At 40.2% G+C, this 18371-nt stretch overlaps 1 protein-coding gene across 1 annotated transcript in view; it reads right to left on the bottom strand.

Annotated features, from left to right (window-relative positions):
- Positions 1 to 1862: 1862 nt before the first annotated feature.
- LOC134657435 (beta-alanyl-bioamine nonribosomal peptide synthetase ebony) overlaps positions 1863 to 18371 on the bottom strand; it is a 72097-nt gene continuing 55588 nt past the window's right edge. The window contains exons 2-17 of the mRNA XM_063512985.1: positions 13598 to 13723; positions 11167 to 11314; positions 10426 to 10559; positions 9873 to 10049; positions 9523 to 9749; positions 8962 to 9238; positions 7329 to 7496; positions 6718 to 6876; positions 5807 to 5946; positions 5357 to 5447; positions 4858 to 5070; positions 4294 to 4432; positions 3656 to 3798; positions 3081 to 3227; positions 2607 to 2764; positions 1863 to 2081 (exon numbers count right to left, since the gene is read on the bottom strand). Of these exons, the coding sequence (XP_063369055.1) occupies positions 1941 to 2081; positions 2607 to 2764; positions 3081 to 3227; positions 3656 to 3798; positions 4294 to 4432; positions 4858 to 5070; positions 5357 to 5447; positions 5807 to 5946; positions 6718 to 6876; positions 7329 to 7496; positions 8962 to 9238; positions 9523 to 9749; positions 9873 to 10049; positions 10426 to 10559; positions 11167 to 11314; positions 13598 to 13718 (2583 nt within the window). The 5' untranslated portion in view covers positions 13719 to 13723 and the 3' untranslated portion in view covers positions 1863 to 1940. The remainder of the gene's footprint in view (positions 2082 to 2606; positions 2765 to 3080; positions 3228 to 3655; positions 3799 to 4293; positions 4433 to 4857; positions 5071 to 5356; positions 5448 to 5806; positions 5947 to 6717; positions 6877 to 7328; positions 7497 to 8961; positions 9239 to 9522; positions 9750 to 9872; positions 10050 to 10425; positions 10560 to 11166; positions 11315 to 13597; positions 13724 to 18371) is intronic.

The raw sequence follows: 18371 nt of genomic DNA, 5'->3' as shown, positions 1-18371 counted from the left end.
GTTACTATTAATAAGTGTTAGAAGAAAATAACTGGACTATTTAAATGAAAGTACTTACCTAATCAACATTTATAAAAGGTTGCTGTATGTAACTAGTCGTTTAATATGATTGTTAGAAAACTACATATCTAGTCGAAATATCTGGTCTTCATTAAATATAATAATATTAATATTAAAATGCCTAATGATTACGGTTTCCATATCTAGTTCAATGTGATGTTTGCAATAAATCTTGTCTATTATATGAATCGTTTTTAATCTATACCTCACTAATCAACCGTATGGAATACAAATAAAATCTGTTTAGTAAAATATGGCAGCAGTTAGGAAATAAAAAGCAAAAATTCTTTATTTTAATTTAATACTTTAAACACTTAAATAAAATAGATTAAAACAATAAGGTACAAATTGGGTTGTAGCTTATATTTATAGTCAACAGTACAAACGGGTGCAATTTGCAAATAAATTGCACCAGTTTTATTGTTCCTGAACGAATGTATCACTGCGAGATCTAGCAAGATTTAAATACCTAACCATATTCTACACATGTAAACATTACAAACTATGTAATACAACATTACTTATTTTTTAGATGATAATTAACAAGAGCTGTTATATTTCAATCACTTGGTTGAAAAACCTTCATAGCCTTTCACGAACATCGAAGTCGAAGTTTCGTCTATTTGCCTCTCTCTCGTATATTTAAGAGCGATAGAGGCAAATAGACGAACGAATGATTAAGGAAGTAGTTCGCGTTTAGCTCTGGAGGTATAACCAAGATGACAATCGTTGACAGAAAGCGCCAATCGAAACTTAACTAAATGTATGGAAATAGTCACGTGACTTCTCGTAGCATCTGTTAACCCAATACATTTTTTATTTTCATTTGGCGTTCAACGATGTACGATTACGATTGTCATTTGGCTAGACCGTCTAAACTTTTTAGGTCGACAGATAATTGTGACTTGGTCGATTACGAGTGTCATTTACATTTGGCACCCAACGTGGGGCGTATAACCGTATTTTACATTAGAAACTATACCTTAGTTTTGTACAATAAGGTCACGGTAAAACTAATTTTCTTTATGAAATTTGATCACCCCACCACACTTAACACTTAACACTTAACTTTTTTTCTGTTGTGTGGAAAGCGTCAACTTTTATGACTATTTTGAAACTGACCGTTTATTGATTAGGTACGTGGTACGTATCTATTACAAAACATTATTTAGCTTCACAGAGATTCGTGTAGTTTATGTACAAATGGAAGAACATTGATTTTTATAAATACCAATGGCAAGCCAATTAAATTCGTTGTGTCTTAAAACTAACCTTATTACTACAATACTAAACTGGTTTTTCGGATTCAACTCTAATAAAGGAAAGCCTCTGTCTTATTGTTTTCACTGGTACTTGTTCCGAACTTCCAAATTATTTTATTGGTACAAGGAAATGTGATAAAACTATTTAAACTTTTTTAAAGTTACAATAAACTTATATCTAAGAGAGTCGTCGTCGTCGCAACGCATTTTCATGGGCATTTCAAATAAAAATATACTTATGCTAAATATCGCAGTGTCCGCTGCGACGAAACAATGCGACGCAACGCAATGTATCAGTGGGGCCGGGCCCTTAAATGATTTCTTCATTGGGCTGATTAATATGTCTTCTCATGTCTTTATTTTTGCACGACGCATGGTTCCTGAATCTGTCTGTTGCCTCTGTTGGCAACATCAAATTCTGCCTAAAATCCTTTAGAAAAACTCGAAAGAATTAACGTAGTTAACGGTTTTAGAGATAGAACAGCAGAATCTATAGTATTTGCAGCTACCTTACAATGCTCACTTGCAATGCAACATGTGTTCATAGATCATAAACTTAACAAGCTAAAGGATTCTCAATCGTACATAAATTATAAATAAAGCCTACATTGTCTCGGCTCATTCAACAGTTTTCCAGCAGACGATGGCCCTCATGTCATCAGGGGCCTCTCCGAAGATGCGGGCGCCGTTCTCGTCCACGTACTGGTTGATCTGGTAGTCGAGGAGGGTTTGGAAACCAAGGACGTCGGTGCCCAGTTGCTGAGGGGAAATAGAGCTTGTTATAGTGACGAGAAGTCTTAGAATGCTAAGTGTTAACCCTTTTCTTGGCAAATTAAAAAAAGTGAGTTCAAGCATAGAGAAAAAAATAGAGTGCTCACTCCATACATCAGTTTTGGTACCAAAAAGACTATTATTTTCATAGTCGACATCTAGAACCGCTACCGCTACCGCTAGTCGGCTTCGAGTAGCGGAATTATTAGTACTGTTACTCGACAATAGTTATTGCACCGACCCAAAAGTCTAATGCTCAACAATTTTCAGCTATAATGTAACCGGATTAGCCGGACCTCTATGGTTCAAGCAAGCAGATGGTCGGCCGTGACTATCATAAGAGTGGAGGATGGTGCCGGGATATTAAATTGAATTTACTAGCTACCAAACTAACTAGAGTGAAAGTGTCACCCCACACTAGCGTCTTTTGAGCGTCGGGCATAGAGTTGACTAGACGCCGACGCTCGGGAGACGCTAGTGTGGGGTGGCACTAAGTAATGGTTTGTGTTGTACCTGTGTAAGCGGGCTGGTGTTGGTGGTAAACACGCCGAGGAACCGTTTCTCGCGCGCCACGCGCATGGTGGCGTGCTCGAGCGCGCGGATGGCGGCCACGTTGTCGCGTGAGTTCAGGTGTTCGGCCGTTGCCATCATGAAGGAGTGGAGTATGGTGCCTGGATGGGAGAGATTTTTGAGTACATGTTAGTAAAACCCGTGTAATATTGCTAAGGTGAGGTTTTACAGTCTTTTGTTACTCGTATTATGTTACTCTCAATGATAAGTGTAGAATATTCTTTGTAAAATTGGTAGTAATGGTAGTTATCAATTAGAACGTGCATACCTATAAATAAACTAATCGTCATGCTTGAAACTGACACTATATTTTGGTTTTATCTTGAATATGGTTTTATCTTTGTCCAAATTATCAACTCAAATGGGCTAATCAGTGAACAAAAGTTTGAAATCGTGGGTAGTTTTAATATGCCTTACCTTTGCCTTCGGGAAGCATAGTGTCTCTGACAGAACCCTCGACGAATTCCAGGAAAGCCATAATTTTGGCGAGTCCGCCAGTAAGTTCGATTTCTGGCTCGTCACGAGCATCGAAGTTCAAGGCCACAGCCACTGGAGTTCCACTGTCTGTGAAGCAAACGTTTCAGATCAGTAAAAGTTTTTCTATAGGCACCCTTCGGAACCCATAGAAGTTGTAACCCAGTTGAAAATGGTTACCTAATCAATAAGAAGCTATACCTTTACCTATCTTCTCGTAGGTAATATAAAAATAGTCAAAATGACTTTACCGAAGCGTTTGACACTATTTGCAACCCCATATTGTTGAGACAAATTAACTTTTTGTAGTAAAGGGAACTGCTGCGAGCTGGTTTTCTGAGTTATTTTCCTCTTGACTAGAACTCGGAGAAATATCAATAAAAGGCAAAAGTGTAGAAATAAATTGCGTTGGCGTACCTCAAGGCTGTGTTTTAGGACCAACTCTTTATAATGAATCTTGTTTCAATCGCCGAATAAACCCTTTCCTTTCTTTCAAGTAAAAATAGAATATAAATTACCGTCTCTAAGAACAACGGAGAAACGTGCTTGCAGTAGCGCGGCCCAACACGCGCTGATGCAGTGCGCGTAGTCGCGCGTCTCGATCTCGTGCCGGAGGAACTGCTCCAGCTCGGCTTTCTCGTAAAACGAGGTCACTATCATGCTGGAAATAAAATATCATGTACTTAAATGATATTTTTGAGGGCAGTACCTATTACCTATTTATCACCCGGACCTCTACTGCTACTGTAATTACGAGTACTAACAAAGGGTAGAATGGACAGTATTCACCACATATCATTTCACTAAATAAAGCTTCGAGGCTTTGACGGAATTCATTATACTTATTAAGATTTAATTAAAGTTCTCAGGGTTATAATTAGAACGTCATATGTAAATCTTAAAGTTGCCATTGAGTTCGGAATGGTTGGATCCATTTAGGCCTTTCTTAGACGGGACAAATCGAAAATGGCCAGGTTTCAACTGTGACGTGACTTTAAACTGCACGTGTATTTAAAATGACAGTTGTTCACGACGCAATTAATATTGAAAACCAGCTCTTGTAGATTTTTGTATTAAGTATTTCCCCGCAAACCGAGACGTGATATTGGTAAGTGGTAGAATAGTAGATAGATACTTTAACTTCAGATGGACTTACTCAATGACATCGTCTTTGTGTTCATCGCGCATCGGTTCGGCTGTGAACTTGGGCTGGTTAGTGCCCTGGCAGTCGGGGCTGGTGGACAGCTTCGAAAGCACCTCTCCGAGGTTGGCTGCCTCCAGGAAATCGCTGATTTCTGAAATAGCAAGTAAACTTTTGACCATTTGAAATGAAAATCGAATAGAGAGAATAGGTGATGATAATAACGATGAAAAACCGCGGGTAGCCTAGACTCTAGGTCCTAGAGGTAAGTACCTAAGGCATTTGTCCTACAAGTTCCGGCTCTCGTATACTGATACGAGAACGCTGATACTGGTACTGAACGCACTGGCGTTTCACAGAGATGTTGGTATTTACTAACCCAATCCGTAAGGCGTAAAGGAAAACATACAGAAATTGGACTAATCCCAATAAGGCACAGTTTCCCCTCAGAGTTAAAAGTCACTTTCGTTAAAACTAATGGCAATTCTTTGCATTAAGTCTCCAAGATGCTAGTTTCCCTTGGTAAAACTAAACCGTGGCTAAAAAGCTGGCATAGAGCGGTACCTAAATCAAACTTACCGATATAATACCCCTTATCCCTTAGCCTAGTAATCGTGTAAATGGAGTTTAGAGAGTTCCCTCCCAGCTCGTAAAAGCCCGCTCTGACTGATAGGGCTCCCCTGGCGGCGCGACCGAGGACCTCTCCGATGGTCTCGAAGAGGACTCGGGCCTTATCCATACTGTCGGAGTCGACGCCGGAATAGTCGATGTCAAGGGGGATTTCTGAGTCATCTGAAAGAAAATATCATTGGTACATTTTTTAGTGTCTTATTTGACTTAGGGTCCAAATAAAGAAAATGTTTTTTATAGCGTTGATGGTAAGGGGTTGCCGTAGCCTTGCAACTCCAGGGGTGTACATGCGCGTTGCCGACCCTTTATAAACCTGTACACTCCTGTTTTGAAGAGCTCCATACTTACTGTAAGCTTCTTCAGAAAACCTCGGCATCCCTGCATATTCCACAGCCGGAGCTTGACGGGATAAGAAAGAGAAACGGAAATAGGTATGCCAATTTCTTACCGTTGTTATTTGTATTTTCGTACATCTTTAGCAGTGCTTGTCTGTCCACTTTCCCGTTGACAAGCAATGGAATGGTGTCGATCATGATAACCTGCAAAAAGAACATTATTTTTGTTAAGTCACAGTTTTTACTTACACCATACCTACAGATTTGATGGCAAAATCATTATTCCATGGCTTTTCAGAAAATTGAGCATGGATTTAAAGACAAAAATTCGACTGAAATGTTAGTAATCACTGTATGTTACATGGAACGCTTAGCCACTTGTCATCGATGATCGAATACAATATGTGTCTACATAAAAATTATCACTATTAGAGAGTTTGCCCTTTAAAAGGAAAGTCAACGCAGCATTTAACTTTTATTCTAAGAACACAAATAGCATGTGATTATCAGACCTTTAAGCTGAGGCCTGCATAAGTCAAATCATACTTTAGCCATTATAGTACCTGTGGTATCATGTAGGAGGTAAGGGCGTTCTTCAGAGCACCTTCGATGTGATGCGAACCCAGCTTGGCATTTTGCTCAATGGTGACGAAAGCCAGGATCTCAGGGTTGCCGGTCGCTAGCCCGTAACAGAGGACCACGGCTGGAAAATAGCAACAATTTAAATTAACGACATGTTTGGGTCATTTAGGATATAAATAGGAAAAAAGCGACCAAGTGCGAGTCGGACTCGCCCATGAAGGGTTCCGTATTTAGGCGATTTATGACGTATTAAAAAAACTACTTACTAGATCTCGTTCAAACCAATTTTCGGTGGAAGTTTACATGGTAATGTACATCATATATTTTTTTTAGTTTTATAGAAGTTACAGGGGGGGGGGACACATTTTACCACTTTGGAAGTGTCTCTCGCGCAAACTATTCAGTTTAGAAAAAAATGATATTAGAAACCTCAATATCATTTTTGAAGACCTATCCATAGATACCCCACACGTATGGGTTTGATGAATAAAAATATTTTTTGAGTATCAGTTCTAAGTATGGGGAACCCCAAAAATTTATTGTTTTTTTTTCTATTTTTGTGTGAAAATCTTAATGCGGTTCACAGAATACATCTACTTACCAAGTTTCAACAGTATAGTTCTTATAGTTTCGGAGAAAAGTGACTGTGACATACGGACGGACAGACGGACAGACAGACAGACAGACAGACATGACGAATCTATAAGGGTTCCGTTTTTTGCCATTTGGCTACGGAACCCTAAAAACCGACGACGATCGAGGCGTGACGATACGAAATTTGCGAACCGTTAAAACGATGATCTACAAGATATCTGCCAAGTATGAAAGTCCCTTCTACCGGCGTCTTACCGTGATCCTCAGTCAAGAGGGAACAAGAAAAAAGAAGACCTACCTTTCTCTACACCGTTGACAGCGGCGACAGCACGTTCCACCTCCTGCAGGTCCACCCTATGCCCTCGGATCTTTATCTGAGAGTCGGTCCGTCCAGCGTACAGAATAACTCCTTTCTGCAGCATGCCGAAGTCTCCGGTACGGTAGAGGCGGCCGTAGTCTGAAAATGCAAGCCCATGAATATGTATTTTGTTAGACGATATAGTACCTATATGTATTAGATGATTATGATTAACTACCGAGAAAAGTAGGTACCTATTTATATATTAAAGAGAAATTTAATAAGAACTCTATCGTGAAAAAGTTTAGGGAATTAGTTGGATCTGTGAAAGAAGTACATTGACCTGCAATAATATGTTACACAACGAAGGCCGCAAAAATATCTGACACGATCTTATTTGTAGGGCCGTAAAGAGAGAACCACATATTTTTTTCGGCCTTCGCAGAGTAACATATATTATTGCAGGTGACTGTACTTCCCCAAACTTGGCTACTTTTTAAATTTCTTCCAGGTTGGAACAGAGATCCAGCCTTCGCTGTCCTCAGACCCGCGCGCCGGGTGCATCTTGTAGAGTAGGTAAACTTCATAGTTGTCCAGAGGAGAACCCTCACCTGCGCTTGTTGCATGAGGGTTATCGCAGAATTTGTCAGGCGCCTGTCCACCCACGTATCCACACGCCAGATTGGCCCCAGCGACCCACACCTCGCCGACTTCGGACTCGCGCGCTGGGTGCATCTCCTCATCGAGTAAGTATACTTCGCAGTTGTCCAGGGGAGAACCTGGAGATGCAAATTCATGAGTTGTTGGAAAGACTTTCCGATTTCGTACAGATTCATAATAAAAACATATTATTTATTATAATTATAGGACTAATCCTATTACCTAAGTAATAAGTCGGTATTAGGTTGACGATTACGGCTAGCGCTAGGGTAGGTAATCAAAACTAACCATACTCCAACTTGAGAGTCATACGTAATTTCTAGTCCAACTTCCAAAAAATTGGCGTTTCAATATTGCTTCATGCATCGTATCGGCAGGGTTGGGCAAAATACTGGCTTCCACGTATTTGAAATACAAATTACAAAATACATTTTTAAAAGTATTTGAAATACAAAATACAAACTACTTTGGTGACGGGTATTTGAAATACAAAATACAAATTACAGTGTTTAAAATAATGTATTTCAATTACAAAATATACCTTTATTTATTTTTTTGTTTAGCATTTAGTTTTAACGTTAACGAATATCCTTTCATATAAACTTATAGGGCGCTAGTTTTCGTCCAGCTCTAGTTTACGTTCACTTGACGAAATTTGAATATATACCTACATTCCTGCACAAATTTGGACTGATTTCAATCCTTATGTCTAAGGCGTCTAAGCAATATATCTGTCTACATATAACAATGATATTTCGCAAAAAGGAAGCGCTGGTGGCCTAGCGGTAAGAGCGTGCGACTTGCAATCCGGAGGTCGCGAGTTCGAACCCCGGCTCGAACCAATGAGTTTTTCGGAACTATGTACAAAATATCATTTGATATTTACCAGTCGCTTTTCGGTGAAGGAAAACATCGTGAGGAAACCGGACTAATTCCAATTACGGCCCTAGTTTACCCTCTGGGTTGGAAGGTCAGATGGCAGTCGCTATCGTAAAAACTAGTGCCAACGCCAATTACTGGGATTAGTTTCCAAGCGGACCCCAGGCTCCCATGAGCCGTGGCAAAATGCCGGGACAACGCGAGGAAGATGAAGATTTCGCAAAAAGTAGTAAATTAAAAATGAAATATATATTTGATAATCCGTCAAGTCGTCGAAAACTAGTGCATTGACGGAAACTACTGCAATGACCCTATCCCCTAGATTTAAACGAAAAGTTCCACGCAGAAGTTGACCTAATATAGATCCAGTATCCAGCCAATGTAAATTGTATCTCGGCTGGATCGGAGGTTCGCGGTCGGCTCACAGCTTGTGCGAGAGATTAGACATTTTAGGATTATAGAATTTAATAAAATGTATTTATAGAAATGTATTTTGAAGCTTGAAGTATTTGAAATACAAAATACTAAATACATGTGAGTGCAGTATTTGAAATACCAAATACAAAATACTTTTGAGGTAGTATTTGAAATACAAATACAAAATACTAATTTGTATTTCAAATACGTATTTCAAATACATGTAATTGAAATACTGCCCAACCCTGCGTATCGGATATGGTATGATGAAGAATTTCTAAAACATACCAATCGGGATGGTATTATGATTGTCCAACTGCTTAGTATTCTCCAACACATAATACGTCACATCTCCCATAACCTCAGTGCTCCCATAGAAATTCGCCAACTTATAGCCGCCGTGGTCTCCGAAATACTGGAAGAACTTGGCAGCCAGCTCCTTGCTGAGGGTCTCTCCGGAGCAGACCCAGAGCTTCAGGTTCTGGAGTGGGCGTTCCGAGCGGTTCAGGGAGAGGTACATGAGGATCGAGCGGAGGAGGGTTGGGACGAGGACCAGTCGTTGTATCTGAAAAATAAACTATTGATTAATAAAAACAATAAGAATAATTTTTAGCTTATAAGTTCTCGTTCTCTGTTATATTGAACAACATTGATGTTGAGAATAAAATGCATATTTTGCCACTCGCCGATAGAAATACTAATCGTCCGATTTGGTTTCGCTTGTGTACATACGTGTCAACAAATATTAGTGTGCGGGCGCAACAGCATAACAGATTTTTTATGTTTTTACCTGCAAATTCTTGGTTCTATCCCAAAGCAATTGCAACAAGATTCCTGATAAACTCTTACCTGATTCTCAGACAAAACCCGCACCAACTTTTGCGGGTCTCTAGTCGTCTCCCTCGACAGGATCAGCAAAGACCGTCCATGCAGCAGCGGACCCCAGATCTCGCAGACCGAGTCCACGAAGGTCAGAGCGGTCTTCCAGACGCAAGTGGCTTCTGTTTCCGTGAACGGGAAAGTGTGGAACTGCCACCACAGGCGGTTGCAGATGGCGGAGTACGGAAGACGGACACCTGGAATAATTTTTAACACGTTACGATACGACACGAAAAGAGTTTAATATACCTACACGGTTTCTTTATAGGTATACATTTTTATGAGATTCCTAGGATGCATAAAAATGTATCTTCATTTACCTTTAGGCACTCCAGTGCTTCCAGAAGTATACAGCACTATGGCAATGCTATCAGCGCGGGAGTCAGCCAGCATCTCCATCGGGTTCAAGGTCTCCGCAGATAGACCGCTGGCTTCCAACGCCAGCTCCTCGAACGAGACTGAAGGCACGCCAGTGGCAGCGAACATTGAGGGGTTGCCTGGAGGAAGGAGAATCGTAAGTCTAACCATGAAACAATAAATTTGGACTAAATTAAAACGGTCGTTTTATCCGAAACATCACTGTTACTTAATCTAAATTAAATGATGAATTGATAAAGCTCAAGTTTGCTTCTTATAAGTTTATAATTTACTGCTGTAGATTTTCTCCAAATAAAGATACCGTATCGAAGAACAGATGCAAAATATCCGTGGTCAGCACACACATATACTTACACCGTTCTTCTCGTTAGACCGGGCCGGAGCTTCCGGCGCTTACTTTTCTATGACAGATGATGCCTTCCATAGAAAACGAAGGTCCGGAAGCTCCGGCCCGGACACGGCCCGGTCTAACGTGAGTCATCCTTAATGACTTACATCGGTCATCGTAAATAACGAGGCACGGTTGTGCGTCCTGTAGAATGTGATTGATGCGCTGTTGAGGGAAGCCGGGCTCCATGGGCACGTAGGCGGCTCCGGCCTTCCAGCACGCGAGGAGCGCCATCACGGTGCTGGAAAATAGTACCACATTTAATAATTATCATTTTTAGGATTCCTCAAAAGGAAAAAACGGAACCCTGATAGGATCACTCGTCCTGTCTGTCTGTCCGACCATTCCCCCCACTTTATCTCCAAACTACTACTGGACTAAAATTAAAAAAAAAACCACAAAATAGTTCTTTACCTATAGATGACAGGAAAACATTAGAAATGTGCAGTCAAGCGTGAGTCGGACTTGGAACGCGAGTCCGACTCGCACTTACCGGTGTTTATCAATATCATAGGGTTTTGTTTTGTCCCAGCTTACGCGGTGGATAGGAGAGGGAGGTACGATTGGAGGAGCGCAAAATGTATGTCAAGTACTTTTATAATTTGTTGCCCAAGCGAGTACGAAGCGCGAGCGAAACGTCTGCTTCAGCTTGGGCACAAATGCTTTCGTATGGCCAAATTTTCCAACAGTCCAGCTTCTGCTCCTTTATAATTTTTATAAAGATTTTTTTTAAATCAGGTTTAGAAAGGTATATTTTCAAAATGGCTAAGGCTTGAGGGTTCGAGAGGTCGACAGCTTACAGAGCGACTAGCCTCAACTTACATTATTATGAAACAAGCTGTACTCACTTGTGTGTAGGCTGCATGCACACGGCGACTACAAAGTCGCCATCTTGGTTGGCGCCGGTGCCGCGCGCACGCGACGCCAATGCACGCGCCAGCGCATTTGTGCGCGCTGCTAGCTGCGCGTAGGTTACGCGCGTCGTGCCAGTCTCATCTGCAACAATCATTATTTTTGAATAAAAAAACAACGGGTTGCACTCAGGGAGTGCCGGCAGAAGTGAAAACTCAATCACTATTGCAAAATGTCTGCAGCACTATGTATAATTGAGGTTGACGCCATCTAGCGTTATTTCGTCGCATTAACTTGAAACCCCTAAGCACATCACTGTTAGTACTCGAGTTATATTAATACCAGTTAGAGCGAAACTCACTAGATGGCATTTAAATCAATAAAGAAAAACTCAATGACATTGAAGTAACAGTTTTTCGATCAGGTCACGTGTCCGTCTTACGGTCACGTGACACCTGTTACGAGTTTAACATTTTTTCCCCATCACAAAAAGTGCACAGCGCCGCTAAAGAAGTTTTCACTTCAATAATCTTAGCGCCATTTACGTCTCAAATTCTAGAAATACCTACTCATTTTTTAATGCTATAGGTAGGAGGCAAGGACATAGAAGGATGTAGTGCAAAAGGACATGAGTGAGTGCAAGTTATCCGAGGACGATGTGGTGGACAGGGGGAAGTGGAGAAGGGCAGGAAACCTGACCCCACTACCATGTGGGATAGATAGGAAGAGAGAGAGAGAGAGAAGGTAGGAGGCAAGGCAAACGAACAGAATAATCGCCTGATACAATTGTACCGTCACCCATGCAACATTAGAGGATTCAGAGGGGTAGCAAGTGCGTTGGCGGCCTTTCAGATGGGAGTGGATACGCTCTTTTCTTCAAGTTTTGAAGGTGGTATCGGTCCGGAAATAACGCGGGCGTTAGTTCATTTCTACAGTTTAGCTGTACAAGACAGCAAGTTTCTGTAGGAACGCACAATTAACACATTCACTGCCACCGACGCACATGTGCAAGTTTGTTCCTAGGCCACCCCCCACGTGTCCCCTGCCAGTGAATACGTTAAAGACTGCGTCTATTTATGGCTCACGAAACAACCCAACGACGTTGATTCAGAATATTTTAGTCACATTTAATATTCGTAGCGATTGCGACACAATTTTAATAGGCGCTTGATATAAATATGGGTATTGCAATCTTATACAATCAACTTTATTAATTTGCCAATTCAAATTAGCCAACTGCCAGCTTTAATACCGCTTATTTATGCTTAAGAGTCGCCTCAGGTCTTTGAGACCGATTTAAACCTTATAATTATAATCTAGAGTACCTACCGTAGATACTTAAGGCCTACCTAAAGGTAGAAATAAATCATTTCTAACGAAAACCATTATGTACAATCAAATCTATTTAGTTCCAACTTCGTGATACTTCTAGTCATACCTAAACGTTTTAATTGTAATTGTATAATTAATTGTAATTCTATTTCTGTTTAATTTTGTTTGTACCAAATGTAATTTTAATGTACCTATGTTGCTATGGACTTTGTCTGAAATATATATTTTTTTAAATGTTTACATATATATGAGCTGTTTGTAGTATCAAGACTACCTACGGACTCAGAGTAACTATTAGCAGGTTTGCGTCATTATTAGCGGACTGCATTTAAGAACTCCTGGATCTGGATTATTTTGCTAGGTATGCCAGAGCACTCACCTTCCACCACTATTAGATTAGATTAGTATTGAGGCTTTCCTAATTTTAGGCGAACTCCCAGCGATTTCGCTTCGTTCGCTGATTATTATAAAATTCACAAAATACTCCAGCGTTGTCTTTAGTAAAATTCTCTTCTTAAACGCCAACCGGTTAACCAGTTAAACCTGGAGTTACTATGGTAACCAGTACAATTTGACACTGGTTTAACCCCGGGTAATAATGGGATGGTGCAAATGGCGTTTAGTGGGTTACACAAAGGAAAAGTTAACTTACCACACAACTAGTTATATTAGTTATCAGGCAGAGAACCTATTGTGTCCATAACTGAGATATAGGGGGATATGCACTGAGACCCGAGATAGTCTACACAAGGGCGGTTGAGTCGCTACAATCAAGGCGGGCGTGGGACGGCAGCGGAGCCCCGGGGACACCCGACACCACTGAGACCCCGAGGCAGAGAACCCATTGTGTCCAAGATCTGAGATATAGGGGGATATACACTGAGACCCGATGCTAAAAGCCACGATGTAAATCTTACCAGAGTACACGAGGGCGGTGGAGTCGCTACAATCAAGGCGGGCGTGGGACGGTACCGGAGCCCCGGGGACACCCGACACCACTGAGACCCGAGGCAGAGAACCCATTGTGTCCAAGATCTGAGATATAGGGTGATATACACTGAGACCCGATACTAGTAGTCACGATGTAAATCTTACCAGAGTACACGAGGGCGGTAGAGTCGCTACAGCCGAGGCGGGCCAGGTGGGACGGCAGCGGAGCCCCAGGGACCACGCGCCGCGCACCCGACACCACTGAGACCCGAGGCAGAGAACCCATTGTGTCTGAAATTGAAGAGAAATAGGTTATACATAAGCTGAGACACAAAAATTTCGCAACCAGTCTATCTACAGACTAGGAAACATGCCTAGGAGAGTTAGCTGTTAGGGCAAAAGAAGTACTTATAGGTACCTACATAACTTCCTCCAACGGGTAAATACTTATTGCGATTCAGCGAGGAAATTCTGCCATCACACATCACCCTGGACACCGTGCTACAGAACTTTAGAATTATTCGTTTTATAATAGTTTTTATTTAATTTAAATAATTTTAGGGTACTTAATAAGATATTATTTCCTAGGTACACTGTGTAAATTCAAATAGGGATGTGTCTTCATACCATCTAAAATGCAAAATGATCTTGAACTATACGCCTTTTTTGCTTCTTACCGATCTTTATTTCTAGGTTCAGCAAAAAAACATCAGGTATGTAGATCGATATGCAGGTAATAGTAATTGATATTAACCAGGAAATATGTGACGCAGCGGCAAGATTGTGTATAGTGATTTAACTACATTATATTAATAGCAATGCATGCTCCACGTGACAAAGTATCTAATATCATCGATCATAATCTTCTGAGACGTCAAGACGAGACGGCTAAAGCAGGTAGTACTAGTAGGAAAACAATTTGATAAACATTAAAAAATTATTATCACAATCAAAGACTAGGTACCCCTAAGTAATCAGTATTGGTCATACACACATTTTAAACAAAATTTGTTACCCTTGTGGACAAAAGTTATCAGCTTGTGTTAATTTAAGCCGTATTGGTTTTATCACACAAGTTATCAGAAAAAAACGAGGGAACCTAATTGCTGTGTATGACCCACATGATCATTAAATATCAGAGATGAGCTCTTCAAAAACGTTACAAAGAATGGCCATGATATAGTACCTATTTATCGAGCGTTTTTCGAAACATGTCGAGCGTTTTTCGACTTAAAATACGTGAGTGACCCGTTTTTAATATGTTTAATAGTACCTATTTGCTTCAATCTTTTTCTCACGAATCCAGCTACTTCTCAGTAGGAGTTAAGCCCCATTTAGACGGTACAAGAACTTGCATGCAAGATTCGTTACATTGCTAACTATCGAGTACATGAAGTCGATCGACCAAATACCGCAACGCAATTAACGAAAATTGCATGCAAATTTTTTAACCGACTAAATGGGGCTTTATAAACATCGCAATCGATTTATTTAAAACTTTATAGCACAAAATATATACAACAATGTACAATGGCGGACTTAATGCCGATTTCATGGCTATTCCTTTGTGAATGCCAAACAGGGACGTAAACACAGAGCTAAATCAGCGACTAAACGCTACGTCCTCTCGATTGATTAAGTAATCGTTGCGACCTCCAATTTATTTCATTGGCTAATGGAAAAATTACGGTGACTTCTTTCTTTGTTTTATTTTATAATAATACTAGCTTTTGCCCGCAGCTTCGCACGCGCAGGAGAGTTTTTTTAATTGGACCTCCATTTTACCCCTTTAGGGGATGAATTTTGAAAAATCCTTTCTTAGTGGACCCCTAGACCTTATAAGGAACCTATTTGCCAAATTTGGACTTTCTAGTCCCAGCGGTTTGGGCTGTGCATTGATTTAAGTCAGTCAGTCAGGTCTTTCACAGGATAAAGAGATAAGTGAGTAGGTACCCATAAATTTTAGGGCAGAGAAACGAGATTTGAGAAACTGGAGTAATCTTAAAAAAGCCTTAAGGGGATCCCCCACGCCAATGACCTTCGATCTGAATCCCTTAGTTTTCTAATGTTTTTTGTAGCTTATCATATTAACAGCAACGGCTTTAAGCAATATAGTATCCCATATTCACTTCAAAGTTCATTGCCTTCTAGATATTTGGCATCAAAGTTGAACAATTTTAGGCCAAAAAACAGCTTTTCTGGCCATAACTTTTGTGTTAATTAGTTTAAAATTAAAATCCTCGACACGTTTTTCGAGACGTCAAAGACGAACCCAAATGTGTAGATTTCGTAACGTATATCTAAGATCCTTCACAGCAAACTAGATACGAAAAAAGTGTTTTATAGACAATGTTTAAAAAAATCATAAAAAAATAAGCATTCATTTTATTCAAAATAAGGTCGACAAAAATGGAGATAAAAGATTGAAGAACTGTTAGCCGTTTGTCTTATAATTCTATCTGTGGTGCAAATAAAAGAGATACGATTCAAAAGTTGTCAAAAATCGTTGAAAACCCCAGGTAGCCCCTTAATTATTTTCCCTGTGGCACCTGTGGTATCCGTATAACGTCGCTTTCGTAAAAACTACTACTAGTACAGGATTTATATACATATTTATATATTTGTATTTCTGAGTCGTGGCAAGAAATCGGGTCAAGGTAAATAATGAAAATGATGATGATTATGATATTTATGATATATACCTACTTATTATTCAAATCGGAGATAATTCTTTGACATCTAGCTTCAACTTGTACTTGCTACTTTTACAGCGCTGCTTTTACATACAAAACACTCACGCCCCGCCCGGAACGCGCCTGTGTGCCGAAGCCTTTATGTGGCCCTTGGCTGCTAAAAGGTTGCCGACCGCTGGAATAGAATAACGACTTTATTCCCGCAATAACTTACAAGAAAATGTTATAAGTAGGTACCTACTTACTATTAACTGATAATAGAATAGGTAGGGAGTCTTTAGGATCATGCGTTTGATTTGATAGCTTTAACCATAAGATACTACAAGATGGCTCATGAAAGACAACTCGCGGTCACCACACACGCGATGCCGTACTAATAACTTATTTTGTTCTAGCGACCCGCCCCGGCTTCGCACGGGTTAACTAATTATACATAAACCTTCCTCTTGAATCACTCTATCTATTAAAAAAAACCGCATCAAAATCCGTTGCGTAGTTTTAAAGATCTAAGCATACATAGTACATAGGGACAGACAGACAGCGGGAAGCGACTTTGTTTTATACTATGTAGTGATAACGCACGCCATCCGATATGGGATCGGAAAATGTGAAAAAGCTCTAACGCTCTTTTCAGTCATGTCTACTTTTACGACTTGCACTCATATAAAATCCATTTTAACATAGGCTCCGGTGACTGCTTACTATCAGGCGGCCCGTATGCTTGTTTGCCACCGACGTGGTACCAAAAAAACAAAAGTAAAAATGCATCTAAGTAGGTATGTGTAATGTGTGGTGACCTCGCGATTTTCGTAACCGCTTCATAATGCGGTGTCTCTGTCTGTAGACACATTAATTAATATTAATAGATTACTGGCAAGACTATGGGTGTTGAACGTGACAGCATCATTATATACTATTAAGTTTTTCATTCTGTAATGACAGTGCCTATAGTACCTACATTATCATTAGACACTGCACTTAAGCGCCAGCAAGGTCTTAATCGTGTCTATTTGACTCGTTTAATGATAGCTCGTGACATGGCTTTATTGACTACTCTTGATAGTGTTTACAAAAAGTATTCCTTTCTTAAGTAGGTATAGCCATACCCTTGCCATTGCTTAATTGGGTCTAAGTAGGTATGTTCGCCATTTACAAGTGTCCTATTTTATAAACTGAAATATAATTATATCATACACTGAATAAAAAGTGACCAAGTCAAGTCCACCGGTGCCGGTGGCGGCGGCGTTGTTGGTTAAAAAAACAAATAAAAAAATATTTCATAAAATAATTTGATTTGTTGATTGTTCCCTAGTTGTCCTATTTTATAATGAAATTATACCAATCTTAACTGAATCTTAATCGAACTGAACAATTCTCATCACGCGATCTCGACTCGGCACGATTTGATGATCAGGCCATATAAGTTTGTCATTGTTGCGCGAATTGAATTAATTAATTAATAGTCCGTTTACAACGACCAGTCGTGCACCCTTATTAGCTCCCAACGATCTTAATCAGGTTCCTCCACCTCACTAGGGTCTATTTATAACCCGAACAAGGACCTCGCAACATCTATACTTTGGCCCCTCTCATACCTTTAACCTCTTGGCCGATTCGTCTCAAGTTTAAACTCAAAAATTAACTTTATATTGACTACCTGACGTTTCTGCCATATTCTAAGAGCATCAATTGAAAATTACTCAAGTTATCTTCTAACAAACATTAAACTTACAAAATAAATAGGTAATTATGTGAGTAGATCATTGACATAGACTGGCTGGCATCTAGGGACTGGCTTTACGGGCAATAATAATGAGGCATGACAGGGGCCAGTACAGCGGTGTGAAATCGCTACAACGCGATTGGTTGATGAGTTCGCATCACGCGCGCGATTGGTTGACGAGTTTGCATTACGCGCGCTATTGGTCGTAACTAGTTGCGTTAGACTGCACGATTGGCTGGAATTCGTGAGTAGCACCGCTGAACTAGTACCATTTTTAGTGCCCCATTAGCCCGTTCTTAGATATTATACGTCAATGGAGTTGATCCTGAAAACCTCTCTTCGCTCGATCGATTATGAGCATTTTCAGAAAAAAAACATCAAGGGCTATTTCTACTCAGAATCAAGAGGACTATTAATTCAAAAAGGAAAAAAGTGTCCGAAAAAAATTGTCAGTGTCGTGACGCATTTCCACATAGGTACAATTTGTATGAAAACGCAAAGAAAACTTTTTTTCTTTGCGTTA

This window comes from Cydia amplana, chromosome 20 (assembly GCF_948474715.1).
Source record: "Cydia amplana chromosome 20, ilCydAmpl1.1, whole genome shotgun sequence".
Lineage (NCBI taxonomy): Eukaryota > Metazoa > Arthropoda > Insecta > Lepidoptera > Tortricidae > Cydia > Cydia amplana.
This window is presented reverse-complemented; position numbering and strand designations above follow the sequence as displayed.